The 18,296-nt window shown below is 38.0% G+C and overlaps 1 protein-coding gene across 1 annotated transcript; it reads right to left on the reverse strand.

Annotated features, from left to right (window-relative positions):
* Positions 1 to 28: 28 nt before the first annotated feature.
* Positions 29 to 11,896, reverse strand: LOC129060970 (transcription factor E2F5-like). The gene is made up of 7 exons (XM_054561542.2): positions 11,787 to 11,896; positions 10,785 to 10,946; positions 7,805 to 7,851; positions 6,533 to 6,597; positions 4,639 to 4,906; positions 1,863 to 1,910; positions 29 to 298 (listed from the first exon to the last, which is right to left on the reverse strand). The coding sequence occupies exons 2-7, from the start codon at positions 10,865 to 10,867 to the stop codon at positions 189 to 191; spliced, it is 621 nt and encodes a 206-aa protein (XP_054417517.1). The 5' UTR covers positions 10,868 to 10,946; positions 11,787 to 11,896; the 3' UTR covers positions 29 to 188.
* Positions 11,897 to 18,296: the final 6,400 nt, after the last annotated feature.

An 18,296-nucleotide genomic window follows, 5' to 3' on the forward strand; every position in this document is an offset into this window, starting at 1 on the left:
AAAGCAATCAGAGCCCTTTGTTTTTATGGTTGAAGTTTTGTGAAGTAAAGAAAGTATTAGGGAAGAACACTTCAGAATCAGTGAACTAAAAGAGGTGTTACATTCATTATTTTAAATACTTAGGTTATTAAGAAGTCTAAAATGTTACACAGTTAGAGGTAGATAACAGTCCCAAGTTTCCATTGAATCTAATAATTTAGTATCTGGACAACAAACAGATCACAAACTCCTTCATTATCATCTAAATTAAAGTTGTAGTCATCTGCCGGGGTAGGAGAAAGCCTTAAGAGAGGAAACACTGCAAACAAAAAACAAATTCAGTGTTAAAGATGGTTTCTACATACAGTAAATGATCTTTAACAAAATACTCTCAAATACATCATTCCAAATTAAAGACTTGTGTAATGTGTATTTTGAAAGATTCTCATTTAGTAACAATTTATACATTGATTATTGATACTAGATTGAGAAATAGAAGTTAAATTTTTCTTTTTTTCTTTTTTTTTTTTTTTTTAACATGGAGTCTCCCTGTGTCATCCAGGCTGGAGTGCAGTGGCTTGATCTCGGCTCACTGCAAGCTCCACCTCCCGGGTTCACGCCATTCTCCTGCCTCAGCCTCCCGAGTAGCTGGGACTACAGGCGCCCGCCACCATGCCTGGCTCACTTTTTGTATTTTTTAATAGAGATGGGGTTTCACCATGTTAGCCAGGATGGTCTCTATCTCCTGACCTCGTGATGTGCCCACCTTGGCCTCCCAAAATGCTGGGATTACAGGTGTGAGCCACCGCGCCCGGCCTAGAAGTTAAATTGTTTATTGGTTGAACTTATCACTAAGGTAATATAACTAAAAGGCTCTAATGAGGCCAGGTGCAGTGGCTCATGCCTGTAATCCCAACACTTTGGGAGGCAGAGGCAGGTGGATCACCTGAGGCCAGGAGTTCGAGACCAGCCTGGCCAACATGGTGAAACCCCGTCTCTACTAAAAATACAAAAAGTAGCCATGTGTGGTGGCAGGCGCCTGTCATACCAGCTACTCAGGAGACTGAGCCAGGAGAATCACTTGAACCTGGGAGGTGGAGGTTTCAGTGAGCTGAGATCGTGCCACTGCACTCAGCCTAGATGACACTCCAGCCTGGATGACAGAGGGAGACTCTGCCTAAAAAAAAAGCAAACACACAACAGAACACTAATGAAAGTGTTCTGTTTGCCACTTTGCAAACAGAAGAATGAATTGGACTTACAAAGTTTGCTGATGTTCTCTGCTTCTACATATATGTTTAGTACATCTCTAGTTACTATAACATTGCTAACTTAATTGCTACCACTTCGTAGGTTTCTACTATATTTGTTAGGAACTAGGACTCTGATCCAAGAACTTACAGAAGGAGAGAAATTATTAAAGTAATTAGCATATTGTAGCTAACTGATATTTAATAATTTTTCAGGTTAGATGACAACGTGGTTAATATTAATACTAATTCAGTGACTTCACATTGGCAGCTTGAAATTGGCCCGGGTAGGGGTATTTACAAAAGCAGGTGTTCAGATCACTTGCTGATTTAGACAAGTTATTTTACTCTTCTTGGACCAGATCCTTCAGGAGTGGAAAGGGCTAACAGTTTATTTTCAATGAAGGTGAGAAGTATCCCCATATGGATTCCTTTCCCTCAAAATGCAAGCAAAGAGAAATAAATTCTGAAGGATGCCTATTACTTACTGTAAGTGTTAAGGGAGAATTTTCATGAATCTTCATAGTAAAGCAGGTGGCAAATATATGTTCATTTCTTTTAAATTATGTTTCACTTATAAATTCCACAAAAGCATTACTGATATATGAGTTAGTAAAATTTTAACCTACTTACCATCAGAAGACATTAACTCATCAATGATATCTCCACTAATAGATCCTGCTGGAAACAGTAATAAAGTTTTGTTACATTTCTGTTAACAGTAAAAGATACTTATATTTAAACACAAGTAGTCACAGCAGCAGCTTGACTGATGTGCACATTTATATAAAGTACTAGTACTTTGTGGACAGGTTGTTTTCATGAGCACCTACTCTATGCCTGGCATTACTTTTAAACTTCCAAACTCAAGAGGAAGACCAAAAGGCTCATTATCTGCCAGGCATGGTGGCTCATGCTTATAATTCTAGCACTTTGGGAGGCTGAGTGAGGCGGACGGATTGCTTGAGCTCAGGAGTTCAGACCAGCCTGGGCAACATAGTGAAATCCATCTTTACAAAAAATACAAAAAAAATTAGCCAGACATTGGTGGCACGTACCTATGGTCCCAACTACTTGGGAGACTGAGGTGGGAAGGATCACTTGAGCCCAGGAGGTTGAGGCTGCACTGAGCTGAGATCACGCCACTGCATTCCAGCCTGGCTGACAAAGTGAGACCCTGTCAAAAAAAAAACAAAAAACAACAACAACAAAAAATCACCTCAGCATCATTCTACCAAAACTGACTCAGTTTTGGTCAGTAGTTTCATAATTCTCCCAGTTATTGAACCTTAAAACTTCAACATCACTTTCCATTCCTCCTGTTAACTTTATCTCCAGATCTCACACATCAAATGTTATTTTGCCTACAGTGTTTCTCAGATCTGTTCATTATTTCTCTTCCCGATCTCACTGTAATCACTGTTTTAGCCTTTTTATTTATTTATTTATTTTGAGACAGGATCTCTGTCTGTCACTCAGGCTGGTGTACATTACGTGCTGTCATGGCTCACTGTGGCCTTGACCTCCCAGGCTTGCAATCCTCCCACTTTGGCCTCCCTCCCCAGTAGCTGGGACCACAGGCACACGTCACAATGCCTAGCTAATTTTTAATTTTTTTTTTTTTTAGAGATAGGGTCTCACTGTATTGCCCAGGTTGGTCTCAAATTCCTGGGCTCAAGCAGTGTACCTGCCTCGGCCTCCCAAAGTGTTGGGATTACAGGCATGAGCCCCACCACTCTTGGCCCTTGTTTTAGCCCTAATGTTCTCTCAATTGCATAACTGCAAACGTCTAGTTTCCATTGCCTCTGAATTCTGCTTCCCAGGGCCAAAACCATCTTTCCTAATCATATTACTCCTGTGTGCACCATTATAGCTAATTATGCTATTTTCTTGGTCACAGATCTTCACTGGTTTATTGGATAAATATCCTAACTACTCTGAAATTCAAGGCCCGCTCTAATGTGGCCCAAAATTACTTTCCTTAGTTAGGATTTCCAAATATGAAACCATAAAAACAGAATACTCACTTTTTAAAAACACTTTGTTGAAGCCAATGTGTTAATTGTGTCTAAGCTTACCCATGTAAAACCCACGTAAAGCTTGCCTGCTTTATATTCTAATTAGATTGTAAGCTTTTTAAGGACTACATTTTCTTTCTTTCTTTTTTTTTTTCTAAGACGTAGTCTTACTCTGTCGCCCAGACTGGAGTACAGTGGCACGATCTCGGCTTACTGCAACCTCCAACTCCTGGGTTCAAGCAATTCTCCTGCCTCAGCTTTCCAAGTAGCTTGGACTACAGGTGTGCGCCACCACGCCCAGCTAATTTTTGTATTTTTTAGTAGAGACAGGGCTTCACTATAGGTTGGCCAGGCTGGTCTTGAACCCCTGACCTCAGGTAATCTGCCTGTGTTGGCTTCCCTAATTGCTGGGATTACAGGTGTGAGCCACTGCGCCCAGCCAGGACTACATTTTCTATTGTGCACCCTAATGGCCTATAGTATAGACATATTTATAGGGGAAGGAAAAGAATAGATGTGGGCAAAAAGAAGCTAAAAAACATTCCATGTCCAGTTAGATCTTGTTAGCATCACTTTTAACCTGTGAACTCCCATTTTAGCAATGAGACACATCTTAGAGGTAAAATAAACAATTTGGATTATATACAATATAGTTTTAAATTATCTGCAATATGATATCTATATTGGCACCATTCATTCATTCTGTAGTCAGTGAGAGATTGCCTACCATGGTCCCTTTATTTGGAATCAGTAAGATACTGCCAAATTAAGAGTTGTGCTCTCTACTCCTGATACCCAGTGTGAAATGTTTTAGCTTTTTAAAATTTCATAAATGAAACAACTGAGGAAAGTAAGATTTCCTACATAATTGGAGTTGAGACCATTTATCACTTCTGTAAAACTAAGCTTCCCAAATAAAAAGTATACCAAAGAATATGGAGAAACAAGAGGCGTAAGTCACTATGGTCTATACTTAAAGATAGTTGGAACGTATTTCACTAATTTATCCTAGACTTACTAAGAGAGATAAAATAACCTTACCAAGTAAACTCCAGGTAAAAGCTGACATCTATATATGCCACAAATGGAAAATTCCACACCTGACCTTGTGATAGGTTGCAGTCAAGCCACAGTCAATACTTTGTTTCATGCAAAAATTAAAACTATGGTATAAAATTATCTTCAGGCTATTTGAATAAGCTGTGTATGAAACAAATGAATATTGTGTTTAGACTTGGGTCCTATCCCCAAGATATTATGTATATGCAAATATTCCAAAAATTTGAAAGTGCTTGGGACATTTCTGGTCATAATCACTTTGGATAAGAGATAGCCAACCTGTTTTTATGTTTCTCCCTCTCTAATTTACAAAAGAAAGGCTCTGAACCCACCTGAAGATATATCTGTAGCTGATGTCTGCTGCAGAGCCTGGCTTCTTTCAGAGACATGTTGCTCAGGCAGATTTTGAGCTGCCATGCTGGATTTTTGTGGAGTCACTGGAGTCAAGGACTGGGAGAAAGGCTGTGTGAGGTCATCAGGTGGGGGAACAGGAAAAACCACGGGCTTAGACGAACTCGACTCTTTATTTATAAGCAGCACATGGATAGGTCCTGAATGAATCTTTAGATTGATCTGGTATTTCTTTTGTCCATTCTGACCCTTTGAAGTTATTGGGTATAAACAAATATACAATTATTAATATTTCTAGCTAACTTAAGACAGTAAAATAAGACAGGCAAAGCTACTAGGGACTTACTAAATTCACATAACACAATAAAGTCATTAAGTCAAAACACAAAAGTAGAGACATAGAGTAGAATGTAATTTTGAGGGCTCTGAACCACTAGTCATCAAAAACTCTCTGGTGTAGATTCTGGCAACTGTCCGATATTACCATGTGTGACTATATAATAGGTCAGGGCAAAGCAATGCTCCAGGTATTCCCCATATACAGGAGCTTTATCCCCTGGGGTTGGCCACCACAGATCTGGTCAGTTCAACATGCTTCACAAATCAAATTCTTTTTTTTCCCATCTGCAAGCACAAAGACAACTAATTTCTCCTACTGAGAAATAAATATAACATTCTTCCAGCTGAAAAAAGTAATCTGTATCCTGAGGCTTCAGACTCCAGTAATACAAATGCCTAAATTTAAACTTTTAGAATAAGGGGGTGGGGGAAGGAGGTAGATAATATAGTAATCTTTTTCTACTCCCGTTTTTGGTTATTGCTTTCAAATTAGTTTGTTTTTAAAAATCTGAATCTGAAAATGAAAATCATGGAACTCATTTATAGTCAATAAATGTCTTTGATTTAATAAGCTGGACAATGTTTTGTAAAAGACCTAATTTAAAGGAATTGATTGTTGATATGTACATTGAACTTTTTCCTCAGTGGCAATTTTTATATCAATTGTAGATGTGTTGTTGTTGTTGTTGTTTTGAGACAGAGGTTCACTCTTGTTGCCCAGGCTGGAGTGCAATGGCGCGATTTTGGCTCACTGCAACCACTGCCTCCCGGCTTGAAACAATTCTCCTGCCTCAGCCTCCCAAGTAGCTGGGTTTACAGGTGTGCACCACCATGCTCGGCTAATTTTGTATTTTTAGTAGAGATGGGGTTTCACCATGTTGGTCAGTCTGGTCTTAAACTCCTGACCTCAAGTGATCCACCTGCCTTGGCCTCCCAAAGTGCTGAGATTACAGGCGTGAGCCACTGCATCCGGCCCAATGTGGTCATTTTAACTGATTTTTATAGATTATTGGCCATATCATTAGTCATTTCTTGACATCTTCTATCTTAAAAAATTCAAATTTAAAATAATTTAATCAAAATGTTAAATCATTTTAAATCATTTGGTTACTTGGGGATAGATATTTTAGGGACAGGACCCAAGTCTAAACACAATATTCATTTGTTTCATACACACCTTATTCACATAGCCTGAAGATAATTTTATACAATAGTTTTAATTTTTGTGTGAAACAAAAATCACTTGATAAAACATTCTGATTACTTTTTAAAAATTGACTTTATTTGAGCTAAATGATATCAATAAATGACTAAGGATATAGCCAATAATCTTTAAAATCATTTATGATTCATTTAGTTCTATAATTTTACCAAGGAATTAAAGACATACAAATTCAGCTATCAACACTTTTAGATAAAAACTTGACTAACTCACAGTGTTTACACAATTAGCTCACATTCAGCTAAAGAAAATATCCTTCTTGAGACAGTAGATTCATTTTTCCCACTTATGTAAATATAAGTTATCCTACATACCATTTCTGGAATGGGTACCTCCAGTTGTGTACCAGAAGGTGCCTGAATGGCCAAAAGTGTATCACCTGGTCAAAAATAAATATAAAGGTACATAAAATACTGTTGATCATGGAATATAGTGGCAAGAATGTGGGCTCTGGAATCAGAATGTTTGGTTCAGTCCCAAACTAGGTGACCTTGAGCTTTGGTTTTCAATTTTATAAAATGGGGGACACACAACCTACTGCATAGATTTATTTTGAGGATTAAATAAGGTAATACATATATCAGTATTATACATGGGTTAGTTGTATGATTCTCATTAACAAATTCAGCTCAAGTTGATTTTGCTTTCACTAAGACTCCTGTAAAGTCTGAGATTCTTAAAACCATTTAGCCTCAAATAACACTGTTCATTGGACTAAGGATAGTGGAGATTAGGTATGAGACAGTGAAATGTTGAGCTTAAATGATTTTATTATTTTTGAAGCCAAATTCTACAACAAATCTCTGTTGAGTTGCAGATTAACAGAAGTCTCAGCAAACTTCCTTAAAAAACTCAGTAAATACAGTGGTAAAATAGAACAATAGGTCCATACGTATTTCCAACATAGTCTTACATAGAAAGTCAGATTCCACTTGATGAGGTACTTGGCAGAATCTTTTTAAATGAGTGGATAATACACATAAATTTAAATATGCACAATTTCATTTTACTTGGGTTGTAATTTTGGGAACACACGTCCCCCCATTTTAGTTATATTAATAACTATAATTATTAACATGATATTGTTATCTTAAGGAGAAAACACAGGGGCAGCAAATTGCATAGGAATAGGTTTCCTGGTTGTAAGATGGATTCACCTAATTCTTTCCTCATGGTTTCTTTGAGTTTCATTTGAGACCAGAATATACTTGCTGCATATAGTTTCATAAACAGTGCTGATGAGAACCATGTTCTAGTTCAAGTTTGGTCACTAACTCTGTGACTGTGTGACAATGAAAGTTGCTTAATCCCGCCCTGATTTAGCTTGCCCTCTGTCCCTGTCCCCTTCCCCTTCCACACACAGTTGATGCCTACCAGTGGAGCTAATGAACTGAATGCTGTGAAAAGCAGCTATTCTCATGAAAACAGAAACAAAAGCAGTCTATGAATACATGGCATGGTGGAGTGAGACACTGTGTCCACAACTTCTGAAAATGACAGGATAAGGGCACAGGGAATTCTAAATCACTCTCCACTGAATCGGTTGATGAGAGGAAGAATGCAAGGAAAAGTCTAATGGTACTTACCATTAAAGAAATTACAGATGTCTTCATGAGTTACATAGGAAAATGTACTGTCATAGGAGTTAAGGAAAAACATTTATATCAAGCCGTAGGCATTTAAATTAAGGTAATACATCTGAAGGTCAAAATAACTAAATGACCATATGCACAGAGGGACTGCCACCCATGGACAGATAAAAAAAGAAATCTACTCTAGAAAGGTAAAGACAATTAAAGGAGTTCCCATCCTTTGCTCTTAGAAGAAGCCATTCTGATTTTTGTGACATTTGAGGACCCTTAGGAGAGAGATGGAAAGCAGTGCACATTCTTCATGGAGGCAAAGGTTTCTGGGGGAAGGGAATGGATGTGGAAAAGGAGGCCAACAGCAACCATATCAGCTTCCACATCAGGAATTTTCTGTGATTGTTGTTTTTTGTTCTTGTATTAAATGGTCAGGTATGGCCACAAGAGGACACAGAGGAAAAGAAAGACTCAGAAAAACAAAGTATTATACTCTTAGGTCCTAGTGACGGGAGGCAGGGCAGGCTACTCAGGGCCACATGGTTAAGACAACAAGGTGGTCAGGAGGCAGAAGACAGGAGCAAGGGGAAAGCATTAGCCCAGAGCTTTTACTGGGGTTTCCTTGGGAAAAGAAATGCAGGGTGGCCGGGCATGGTGGCTCAAGCCACCCAGCACTTTGGGAGGCTGAGGCAGGTGGATCACTTGAGGTCAGGAGTTCAAGACCAGCCTGACCATATGCACAGACGGGCTGCCACACATGGACAGATAAAAAAAGAAGTCTAGTCTAGAAATGGTGAAACCCGTCTCTACTAAAATACAAAACTTAGAAGGGCATGGTGGTGAGCGCCTGTAATCACAGCTACTCTGGAGGCTGAGGCAGAAGAATTGCTTAAACCTGGGAGTAAAGGTTGCAGTGAGCCAAGATTGTGCCACTGCACTCCAGCCTGGGCAACAGAGTGACTCCATCTGAGGAAAAAAAAAAAAAAATGCAGGGTAGGGAGAACACTATGATTAGCTAGTTTGGATAATTTTGTTTGGTTTTGTTTTGAGACGGAGTTTGCTCTGTCGCCCAAGCTGAAGTGCAGTAGTGTGATCTTGGCTCACTGCAGCTTCTGCCTCCTGGGTTCAAGCAATTCTCCTATGCTCCCTGGTAGCTGGGATTACAGATGCACGTTGCCATGCCCAGCTAGTTTTTGTACTTTTAGTAGGGACAGGGTTTCACCCTGTTGGCCAGGCTGGTCTCAAACTCCTGATCTCAGGTGATCCGCCAAACTTGGCTTCCAAAAGTGCTGGGATTACAGGTGTGAGCCACTGCATTTTGCCTAGTTTGGATAATTTTGGTGGGCTCTAAGCTATGCAAGTAGTCCCCTAGTTGTCTGGTACCTGGACCTGGGATGATTAAGGCAGAGGAATATTGCCACCTGGGGTGTATGGACTGGAGAGAGGAGGTCTGGACCTGGACTGATTAGTTTATATATCAAAGGGATTCTCCTAGCTGAGCCCATGCTGTTTCTTTCTTTTTTTTTTAATTTTATTATTATTATACTTTAAGTTTTAGGGTACACGTGCACAATGTGCAGGTTTGTTACATATGTATACATGTGCCATGTTGGTGTGCTGCACCCATTAACTCATCATTTAGCATTAGGTATATCTCCTAATGCTATCCCTCTTCCCTCGCCCCACCCCACAACAGTGCCCAGTGTGTGATGTTCCCCTTCCTGTGTCCATGTGTTCTCATTGTTCAATTCCCACCTATGAGTGAGAACATGTGGTGTTTGGTTTTTTGTCCTTGTGATACTTTGCTGAGAATGATGGTTTGCAGCTTCATCCATGTCCCTACAAAGGACATGAGCCCATGCTGTTTCTAAGAAGTGACTAGTCCCAGGATGGGCAGTCTCTCCTCAGCCAGAAAGGTTTGTGGAGATGTCAAAATACCATAAGATACAGAAAACTTTATATATATCACACATAACCATGGTTGGGGCAATGGGAATGGCCAGCATCTTGTAAAGCAGGGCAGCGAAGTCCAAGATAAAATAGATAAATGGCTTTTGAATTTCAGAGCTCCACAGAACACAGCTTGAAAACTCCCATTGTTCTCCAACTGTTAAGGGGCTCTGATCCATTGAAAGGAAATAACAAATGAGATAATGGACTTGTTCACCAAATACAGGAAAACGTGAAAAGTAAATTATATTGTATACATTAGTCAAAATTTCATGAGGTACTACAAGGGAAAATATGGTTAGTTTTTTTGACAGTACAGGTAAGTTCCTAAACTAAGAGAATCACAGATATCTAAGAGAAGACAGTGGTAAGAAACACATGGATATGTGTTTTTATATATATATAAAATAATGTTTTTATATATTATATATAAATATATATATTTTGTATATTATATATGATATTATATGTATTATATATAATAACTTTTTGCCCCAATATATATTGGTGATAGGCACACCTGACTTATACCCCTGTTCTCCAGTAGGAACTATTTTGGGGTTCATATTAGGCAGAAAGTATCAAGGATTGATTGTGGACACATGATATCCCATCTTTAAATGAAAAATTTTCAAAACTTTGAGAGCTGCTGAATTTTATACTTCAGAACACTGAACATAATTATTTAAAAATAAATATGTACTTAACAATGGCTTCTAATAGTCACAGATTTCCTAAGCACACTGGCTAGCATACTGCATTCTATCAATAGGTAGACCATAAGTCGACGAATCTCTTTTTCCACCTCAGTGCAACACAGGAATAATGGTAATGGATCTGTACTATATAACTTAAAAAGTTAACATTTAGAAAATATTAGTATATATTATAAGAATATAATAAAATTAAAATGTCATATTTACTTATAAAACTTAACTGTCTAAAAACAAAGTGAATGATCTTCAGACTGAAATAATTTACACATACATATTCCAAAGCTATATGTATATGCATAACTTATTTAAAAGGATACCTATTATTAATGGAATCGTCCATCACATTTTTGATGCTTTGCTGTAGCCACAACTTCTGCTGATCAAGTTCTCTTTCCTTCATTTCTAGATCTTCAATTTCAGCTTTAAGAAATCTTAATCTATCTATGACTTCTTTAGTATTACAGCCAGCACCTACACCTCTTAAAAACATATGAGAATTAATATCCTCAGTATCAGATCTAGGTTAATATCACTTAATTTTTACTGTAATAAAACTGACTTATTTAGTAATATATTCAAGGCAGAAGTCTTTACACTCTTAAAATCAAGCACTAAAATCCTTAAAAATTTTAAACACCATACCTCTTGCTTAGAAAATTTATTGGCAAGAACAACCAAATTACAAAAATTCTCAATCTTCCCTACAGTGTTTTTTTGTCATCTGGAAGGCCAGACTGGTTGGTGACTAGGTACCAAAAGAGTGTGCTCATCAGTCACACCTAGCAGTCTCAGGATGTGACTGAGTTGCTGGTAAAATAAATTACAATTTTTTAATGTTTTGGTGGAATTTTGGCTAAAACAAAACAAGACAAAAACTTTGGTCAAAGGGGACACATTAGAAGAACAGAAGTTGTTACATTCAAACATAAAACCAGGCCACAATTAATGACAACATGCATTTCAATCAATTACTATTTACAAAGTAAAAATTCCTATGAAAGTAGTTCTTGCTCTCAAGGACGGGTAAAGAGTTAGGAAGAGATTAACACAAGACAGTATGCAATGTGTGCCAAATGAGTAATAGCTTGAGGGAGAAAGTAAGTTTTGAACTTTAAGAGTGAAAACCCAACATCCAAGAGAGCAAGGGAACACCCCACACAGGAGTGACAAAGAGGCCCAGAGAGGTGTGTTCAGGGAAAGCTGAGGGGCCTGACTGAAATAGAGGATTTGGGAGGGAGAAACACCAGGAAGTTCAAATTTTACAGAGCATTGAGAAGAAAAATAAAGGTTTGAGAAGAGGGTGCTGGTTTGTAACTTACTTCCACTGGATACTGTTTTTTGACTTTTTTTCAATCAAGTCAATTCCCTCTAAGACATTGGTGATATCATAAATTCTCCTTTTTTGCCTCACAGACAAAGTGTCAGCAGCCTGTTTAGGAAAGACAATGAGAACAGTGAAATAAAGGGCAAGTCATATTTTAAAGCCAAAAAGGGTTGATTATTAAGTCCACAGCAAGTCCAATCTCAAATTTCACCCAGTCAGTTGTTTGCGGACAATAGCTGAGCATGTTCAAAGCATCTCCCAAACACTGCAAATACCAAAGAAATTATTCCATTTAAAAGCTAGCAGATGTTGGAACAGAAAAAGAAATTAAGGTCATGACACAAAGCCTGCAAAAATAAAAGAACACAATAAGAATACTTTGTGTCACTTTATGGAGTAATCCTGAGGAGGAGCTACTAATTGCCTATCCATGTCACCTCCTATCTTATTTCTCTGTTCATGAACAGTCTCATCTAAAGACGTGTTACTTATTTTTTAAAATCTTAAAGAATTACATCTCAGCAGTTTATTTTGGTAGTTAAGACACTTGGAAATTCTGAACTATATGCACATTTATAATACCTTGAAATAAATATCTACATTTTTAGATTCATAATGAAAATAGAGGAATGAATCATGCCATCCTAACACAAAGCATAAAATCAGCAAGAAATCAGAATCAATAGCTCAAGATTGCACTAGCAACTATTATACAAAAACTTGATAGTTGCATTCACATTAGATAAGATCAACAAAACAATATATGCTATCATGTTATGAATTCAACAAACAATTCCTCTGATTAGTTCCAATTCACGTTTTTGATGTTTGTTCCCAAAAGAACAAAGAGAACCTCAAAGAAGTTTTCAGAGTGGATTAGACAATAGCATATTTTGAATGTGGAGCCACATTTTAAGATTCATGGTAGTTACAAATATTTGTGTCTCTACTGGCAATTTTCAGCACATTATCTAAAATATCTAAATGAACAGGTTTTAGCTTCGCATAATTGCTAACAGCTCTCCCAGCTTCGCATAATTGCTAACAGCTCTCCCAGAGAGCATTACTACTTTCTTGATTCTGTAAAAACCTAGCTCAGCACAGTGCTTGCAATCTGGACCTACCTTCCCCCTGGAGAAGGTACCACTGACAACTATACTGACTGTACAGGCATTTGAGATCTTAAGAGAAATGTCAGTTCTCTCAGACACATTTCTTTGTATGTGCCACCAAAACCCCCAGGTTACTACTGTCCCATCATTCAGGTCTTCCTCAGGAAGGGGATTCATGCCTCAGTGGACCAGGAGAATAAGCAGGATGTGGCAGAAGAAGGAAAAGCAGGAGAGTGGGGCTCTTTGTTCCCCAACTCTAACTTGGCACTGTCCCTTCTAGAGAACCAGAAAATTAACAGCAGGACTAGCCATGGTTTGTTTCATTGATATCTTCTTCCCTTGTACTTAGCAATTCCCTTCTTTTTTTATCTACCTTCATAGAATTTTCACTCTTGACTTCGAAGCTGTTTTTATGAAGAGCAATACATGACTGCAAAGTTAACGGTACAAATCTGAAGCTGTTTCATTTCTCACTTTCCTCTCTCTAGAGAAGTAACTCAGAGAACTCCAAGCCATGGCTCTGTGTTATTGGTATCTTTGTACTCACACACAAAAGCTTTGTACTCACACACAAAACCAGCACACTGGTTTTGGTATCAGAACATGTTTGTATGAACCAGACCACAAGATCTAGCTTAGGTCATTAGGCAAAGTGCCATGAGATTTGAATTTTAGCTCAAAGTTTTAAAAAGGTGTCTTATCATTTATATTTATTACTGCTTACCAATCACAACATTTAACTCCTAGTTTCTAAAACTAAACATTATTTCTCAAATACTTTACTATTTAAGTATGTAAACATATAAATGACCAACATGTACAGATCATATGTAAAAGAATCTCCAGGAGGCTTTTATTTTAGAAAGTCCCATCATTCTTTTTTTTTTTTTCTCAGACAGAGTCTCCCTGTCTTGCCCAAGCTGGAGTGCAGTAGTGTGATCCTGGCTCACTGCAACCTCCACCACCTTGGTTCAAGTGATTCTCCTGCCTCAGCCTCCCAAGTAGCTGGGACTACAGGTGTGTACCACCACGCCTGGCTAATTTTTGCATTTTTAGTAGAGACGGGTTTTCACCATGTTGGCCAGGCTGGTCTCGAGCTCGTGACCTCAGATGATCCACCCACCTCGACCTCCCAAAGTGCTGAGATTACAGGCGTGAGCCATGGCACCCAGCCAGTCCCATCATTCTTAAGAAGTTCTGAAGCTAAACACACTGAGATCCAATCCCAGGGCTGCCACTTCCTATCTTCAGCTGGCCTCATTGTAAGCTCACTAAGCCTCATTTCCTTTTTCATAAAATGGTATAACATATACTGAAAGGAGTATTGTGGGAATTAAACTGGATGATCTTACCACAATGTCTACTGCATAGTGATTACTTGAATGTTGGCTAGTCAGCCTCATCATCAAATACAGGTTGAAATGGATCATGAGTAAGACTGTGTTTAAGATTGGTTAAAGTTTGTGTGTATACAGACTTACCTTGTTTTATATAGTGTTTGAAAAAGTTGTGTGTGAATTCTTTTAAAAACTAATTTGAGGCTTCAATACCTAGCAGAATAATACCATGAATCTCCACCACCACCACCACCACTATCACCACTACCTTCCTCCATTCATTTAACACCAAAATGTTCCAGGCTTGGTTCTGGGTCTTAAAGATATAAATGTGACAGAACAAAGTCCCTGCCCTCAAAGAAGAGAGGGAAGTTAATAATATACATATAATTATGTTTGGAGAGAATGCAGGCAAGAGGAAGGTGCTATATCAAACAGGATTTTCAGGGAAAGAGCTCTCTGACAAGGTGACATTTGAACATTTGAATGGAGTAGGAGACCCCTGTGAATGTTTGGTGGTAGAGCATTCTGGGCAGAGGAAGCAGCAAGCATGAAGGCTCTGAAGTGTGAAGGATGCTTAGCTTCTTCAAGGAGAGGCAGGCAGGCCAGTGCGGCAGAATAATGAGAGGGAAAATGGAAAAAGGAGATAAAGACAGGAAAGGAGACCAACAAGAAGGTGATGGCAATAATCCATGCCGGAGATGGTAGTGGCTTGGATGGAGGGGTAGCTATGAAGATGGTGAAAAATGGTAAGATTCTGGATATATTTTGAAGGTATGGCAAGCAGCAGGTCCCTAGAGAGGAATCAGAAATGACTTCAGTTTTTGATAAGAGCAATTACAGATAAGGTATACTACAGAAGGAACCAGTTTGGGGCAATGGAAATAAAGAAACTGGCCTTGGACATTCTGACAACCACAAGGAGAAATCAAGACCACTGGGCACGAGAGTGTGTGGCTTAAGGGAGAGATCTAAGCTAGAGATATAAATTCAGTAGTCTTCAGCAAATAGACATTTTATACCACAAGATGGAATCCACTAGTTTGACATAGGAGGTGAGCATATAAGGGAAGGTTAAGAACCAACTCTGGGGAAGCTTAAGGTCCAGGAAATGAGGGAACAACTTGACACTGAAGTCAGAAGAAAATCAGAAAGTGTGGGGTCTTGGAATCCAAGGGAAGGGAGTGTAAGAAAGTGTGACCATATCAAGTACTGCTGTCAGAGCAAGTTAGTGAGAACTGATCAGTGATTTGCCTTTGGAAAGATCATGGGTGACTTTGATCAGAGCTGTTTTGGCAGAGAGGTGGGGCTGAAAGTCTTAATGGAGAAATTTCAAGAAAGAATGGAAAGAAAGCTAGAGCAGACAACTCTTGAAGAGTTCTGCTGCAAAGAGGTAAGGAGAAATGGGGCAATATTTTTAGGGAACTGTGGGGTCTCCAGGAAGTTTTTTTTCCTTTTAAAGATGGGAGCTATTTCAAAATGTGAGTATGCTGATAGGAATAATCTGGTAAAGAACGAAGAGGAATCATTAACAATGCAGAAGAGAGAAGGGATGACTGCTAGAGATGGCCATAAGTAGGCAAGGCAGGATGTGAATTCAATAAGTGAGGATTGTCCTTAGATAATAACAGGGCATATTAATAACTGAAGTCCAGCAGAGTACCTGGGTACAGGCATAGGTACATTAGTAGACCAGGTAGGGAGAAAGATTAGACATTTCCTTCTGGTTGATTTTTATTCTCTCATCAGCATTGGGATGGGGGAGAAAGGAAAGGAGCTATTAATGGTTGAGAGGAGAGAAGAAAGTGCAAAATACTTATGTACAAAAGCAAGACAATAGGTAGCATGGAAGGAATGCTGGACAGCACTACTGGCCCCTTTGTAGTTGGTGATCATGAATATAAAGTGAGACCTATCAGCATTATTTTGCATTTTCCTCCAGCCCTGGACAGCTGCCTGGGTACAGACAAGGGGTAGGTGGAGAGCAAAGCAAGTCACCATTCCCAACCCATGCTTGCCACTGTAACTGTTGAATAAGTAGATGCATTTCTTAATCACATTTACTTTAAAAGGCTACATTTACTCTCACAGGATTTTACCTATACAGCCATAAAGGAAGCATCTAACTGTATCACATTAACTGAATTTACAGAAAAAAACAAACAAAAATATTCCTCTGAAAGAATTAGATCTCCCCTCCAAATGTTAAATCCTGTTCTAAAAATATGATAACCAAAGGTGAACAAAGCAATGTCTATAGGTGGAACAAAATTAAAGTTTGCAATGCTGCTAAGAGGTGCTCAAGACTAATGAACCAGGAAAGCTGAGATAGGTAGTCCATAAGTGCTAAAAACAGCTTTAATAATCATGAGGCCACATCTCTTCATTTGAACAAACGAGTCCACTAAGACCCGGTGTTAACTGTGGAAAGGGAGAGACATTATGTGGTAGCTTTATTTGAGTTAGGATTAGCTGAGGCTCATTGGCTCAGGGTTGTTCTTCTGATGGACCCTGATGTTGTATTAAAAAGGCTAATATCAAAGCAATAATAGGAAACATCCTGTCTTTCAGGTTCTTCACCTGCAAAGCAGGTACTTTATTTGCTGTCTTTCAAAATCACAGAAGTCAATACATGTGCACTCAATAGTTTAGCTACTGTGATTCAGAAACGAACACTACGATGAAGCAGGCCAGAATCCCAAAATAAAAAATGTACAACAGAAGTACTATATAAAACCAATCAGTTCCACTTGAAAATAAGATGGGAAGGACCCCAACTGATGCTCCAAAATTGCCTATAGAGTATTTTAATGAGAATTAAAATAAAAACTGAAAGAACTTGCTTTCAACTGAGCCACATGGTACTTTATGTTGATCTATTTCATGATGAGGTTTAGACTAATTATTATCTAATTTTAAACACTGTTAAAGATAATTTATATCTTTAGTTGTTAATGCAGAATGTTTTATTTCAATCCACAATTAAGAGGAACCTTTTATAAGCCAGTAACAGGATAATTGTGTAATAGAATCTTACAGAGACATTATCTAATTTAATGCTCATGGCAGCTTTAGTGTTCTCCCTGTTATATTGGAAAGAGATTCACAAAGCTAATGAATGATCAAGGTGGAATTTAGCATTAACTGCATATTCATAAATACATTTGTGGTAAAACACTTTCAAATGGACTTATATAATTTCAAACAACTTTAAATAAATTTGGTGCACAGCCAAAAGTTTCCAAGTTATATAACTGCATTGAAGAAGCAATTCAAATAACAATGGTCTACAGGAAGTTTCATATAAAGTGTATAAAATGGCCTGAAAAAACAGAAAGATCTTAATTTCCATTTATTATTGAAAAATAATAAACAGTAACAAAAAATTGCATACATGTCTAAAGCTCTGGGATTGTGACCAACACTTTATAGAATGAGGTTTAAAAAATGAAACAGTACCTAAAATAGACAAAATATTATAAGAGATAGAAAAATGAGAGATTACTTAAGGTGGGAGCAAACAGGAAATAGTTCCTGGAAGAGGCCACTATGTGTTTTCATGGGTCTGTAGGGGCTACCAAATCAATAAGGAAATTAAATATAGAATAATAAATAACTTACTTTAAAGACAAAAAGTGCTCCCTCCAGAAGCCGCATGTTTCAATTCCCAGTCACTACTCTACCACAAGGAAATCTCACCTTAAAAAATCTTCAGGGGTCATCTTGTCACTCCAAACTAACTGCTACTGTATTTGATATTTTTGGAATGCATAAGCTTTAAATTTTTTAAAAAAATTTTAATAAACTTTGTATAAACTTTTAAAAAAGGAAATTCATTTCTATTGTCGTTTACCAATAGAAATCATCAAAGATGACTCAAATGAAAAAAAGATATTTGATAAAGTGCCTATTTAACTAGGACAACAATGCTGAACCTCAGAAACCTATAAATTATTAAGATCTAGAGACTGCTTGCCTACATTTTCAATTGCATACTTTGAAAATTTTCTTGGCTGATGCAGTGGCTCATGCCTGTAATCCTAGCACTTTGAGAGG

This window comes from Pongo abelii, chromosome 7 (genome assembly GCF_028885655.2).
Source record: "Pongo abelii isolate AG06213 chromosome 7, NHGRI_mPonAbe1-v2.0_pri, whole genome shotgun sequence".
In the NCBI taxonomy this organism is placed as follows: Eukaryota; Metazoa; Chordata; class Mammalia; order Primates; family Hominidae; genus Pongo; species Pongo abelii.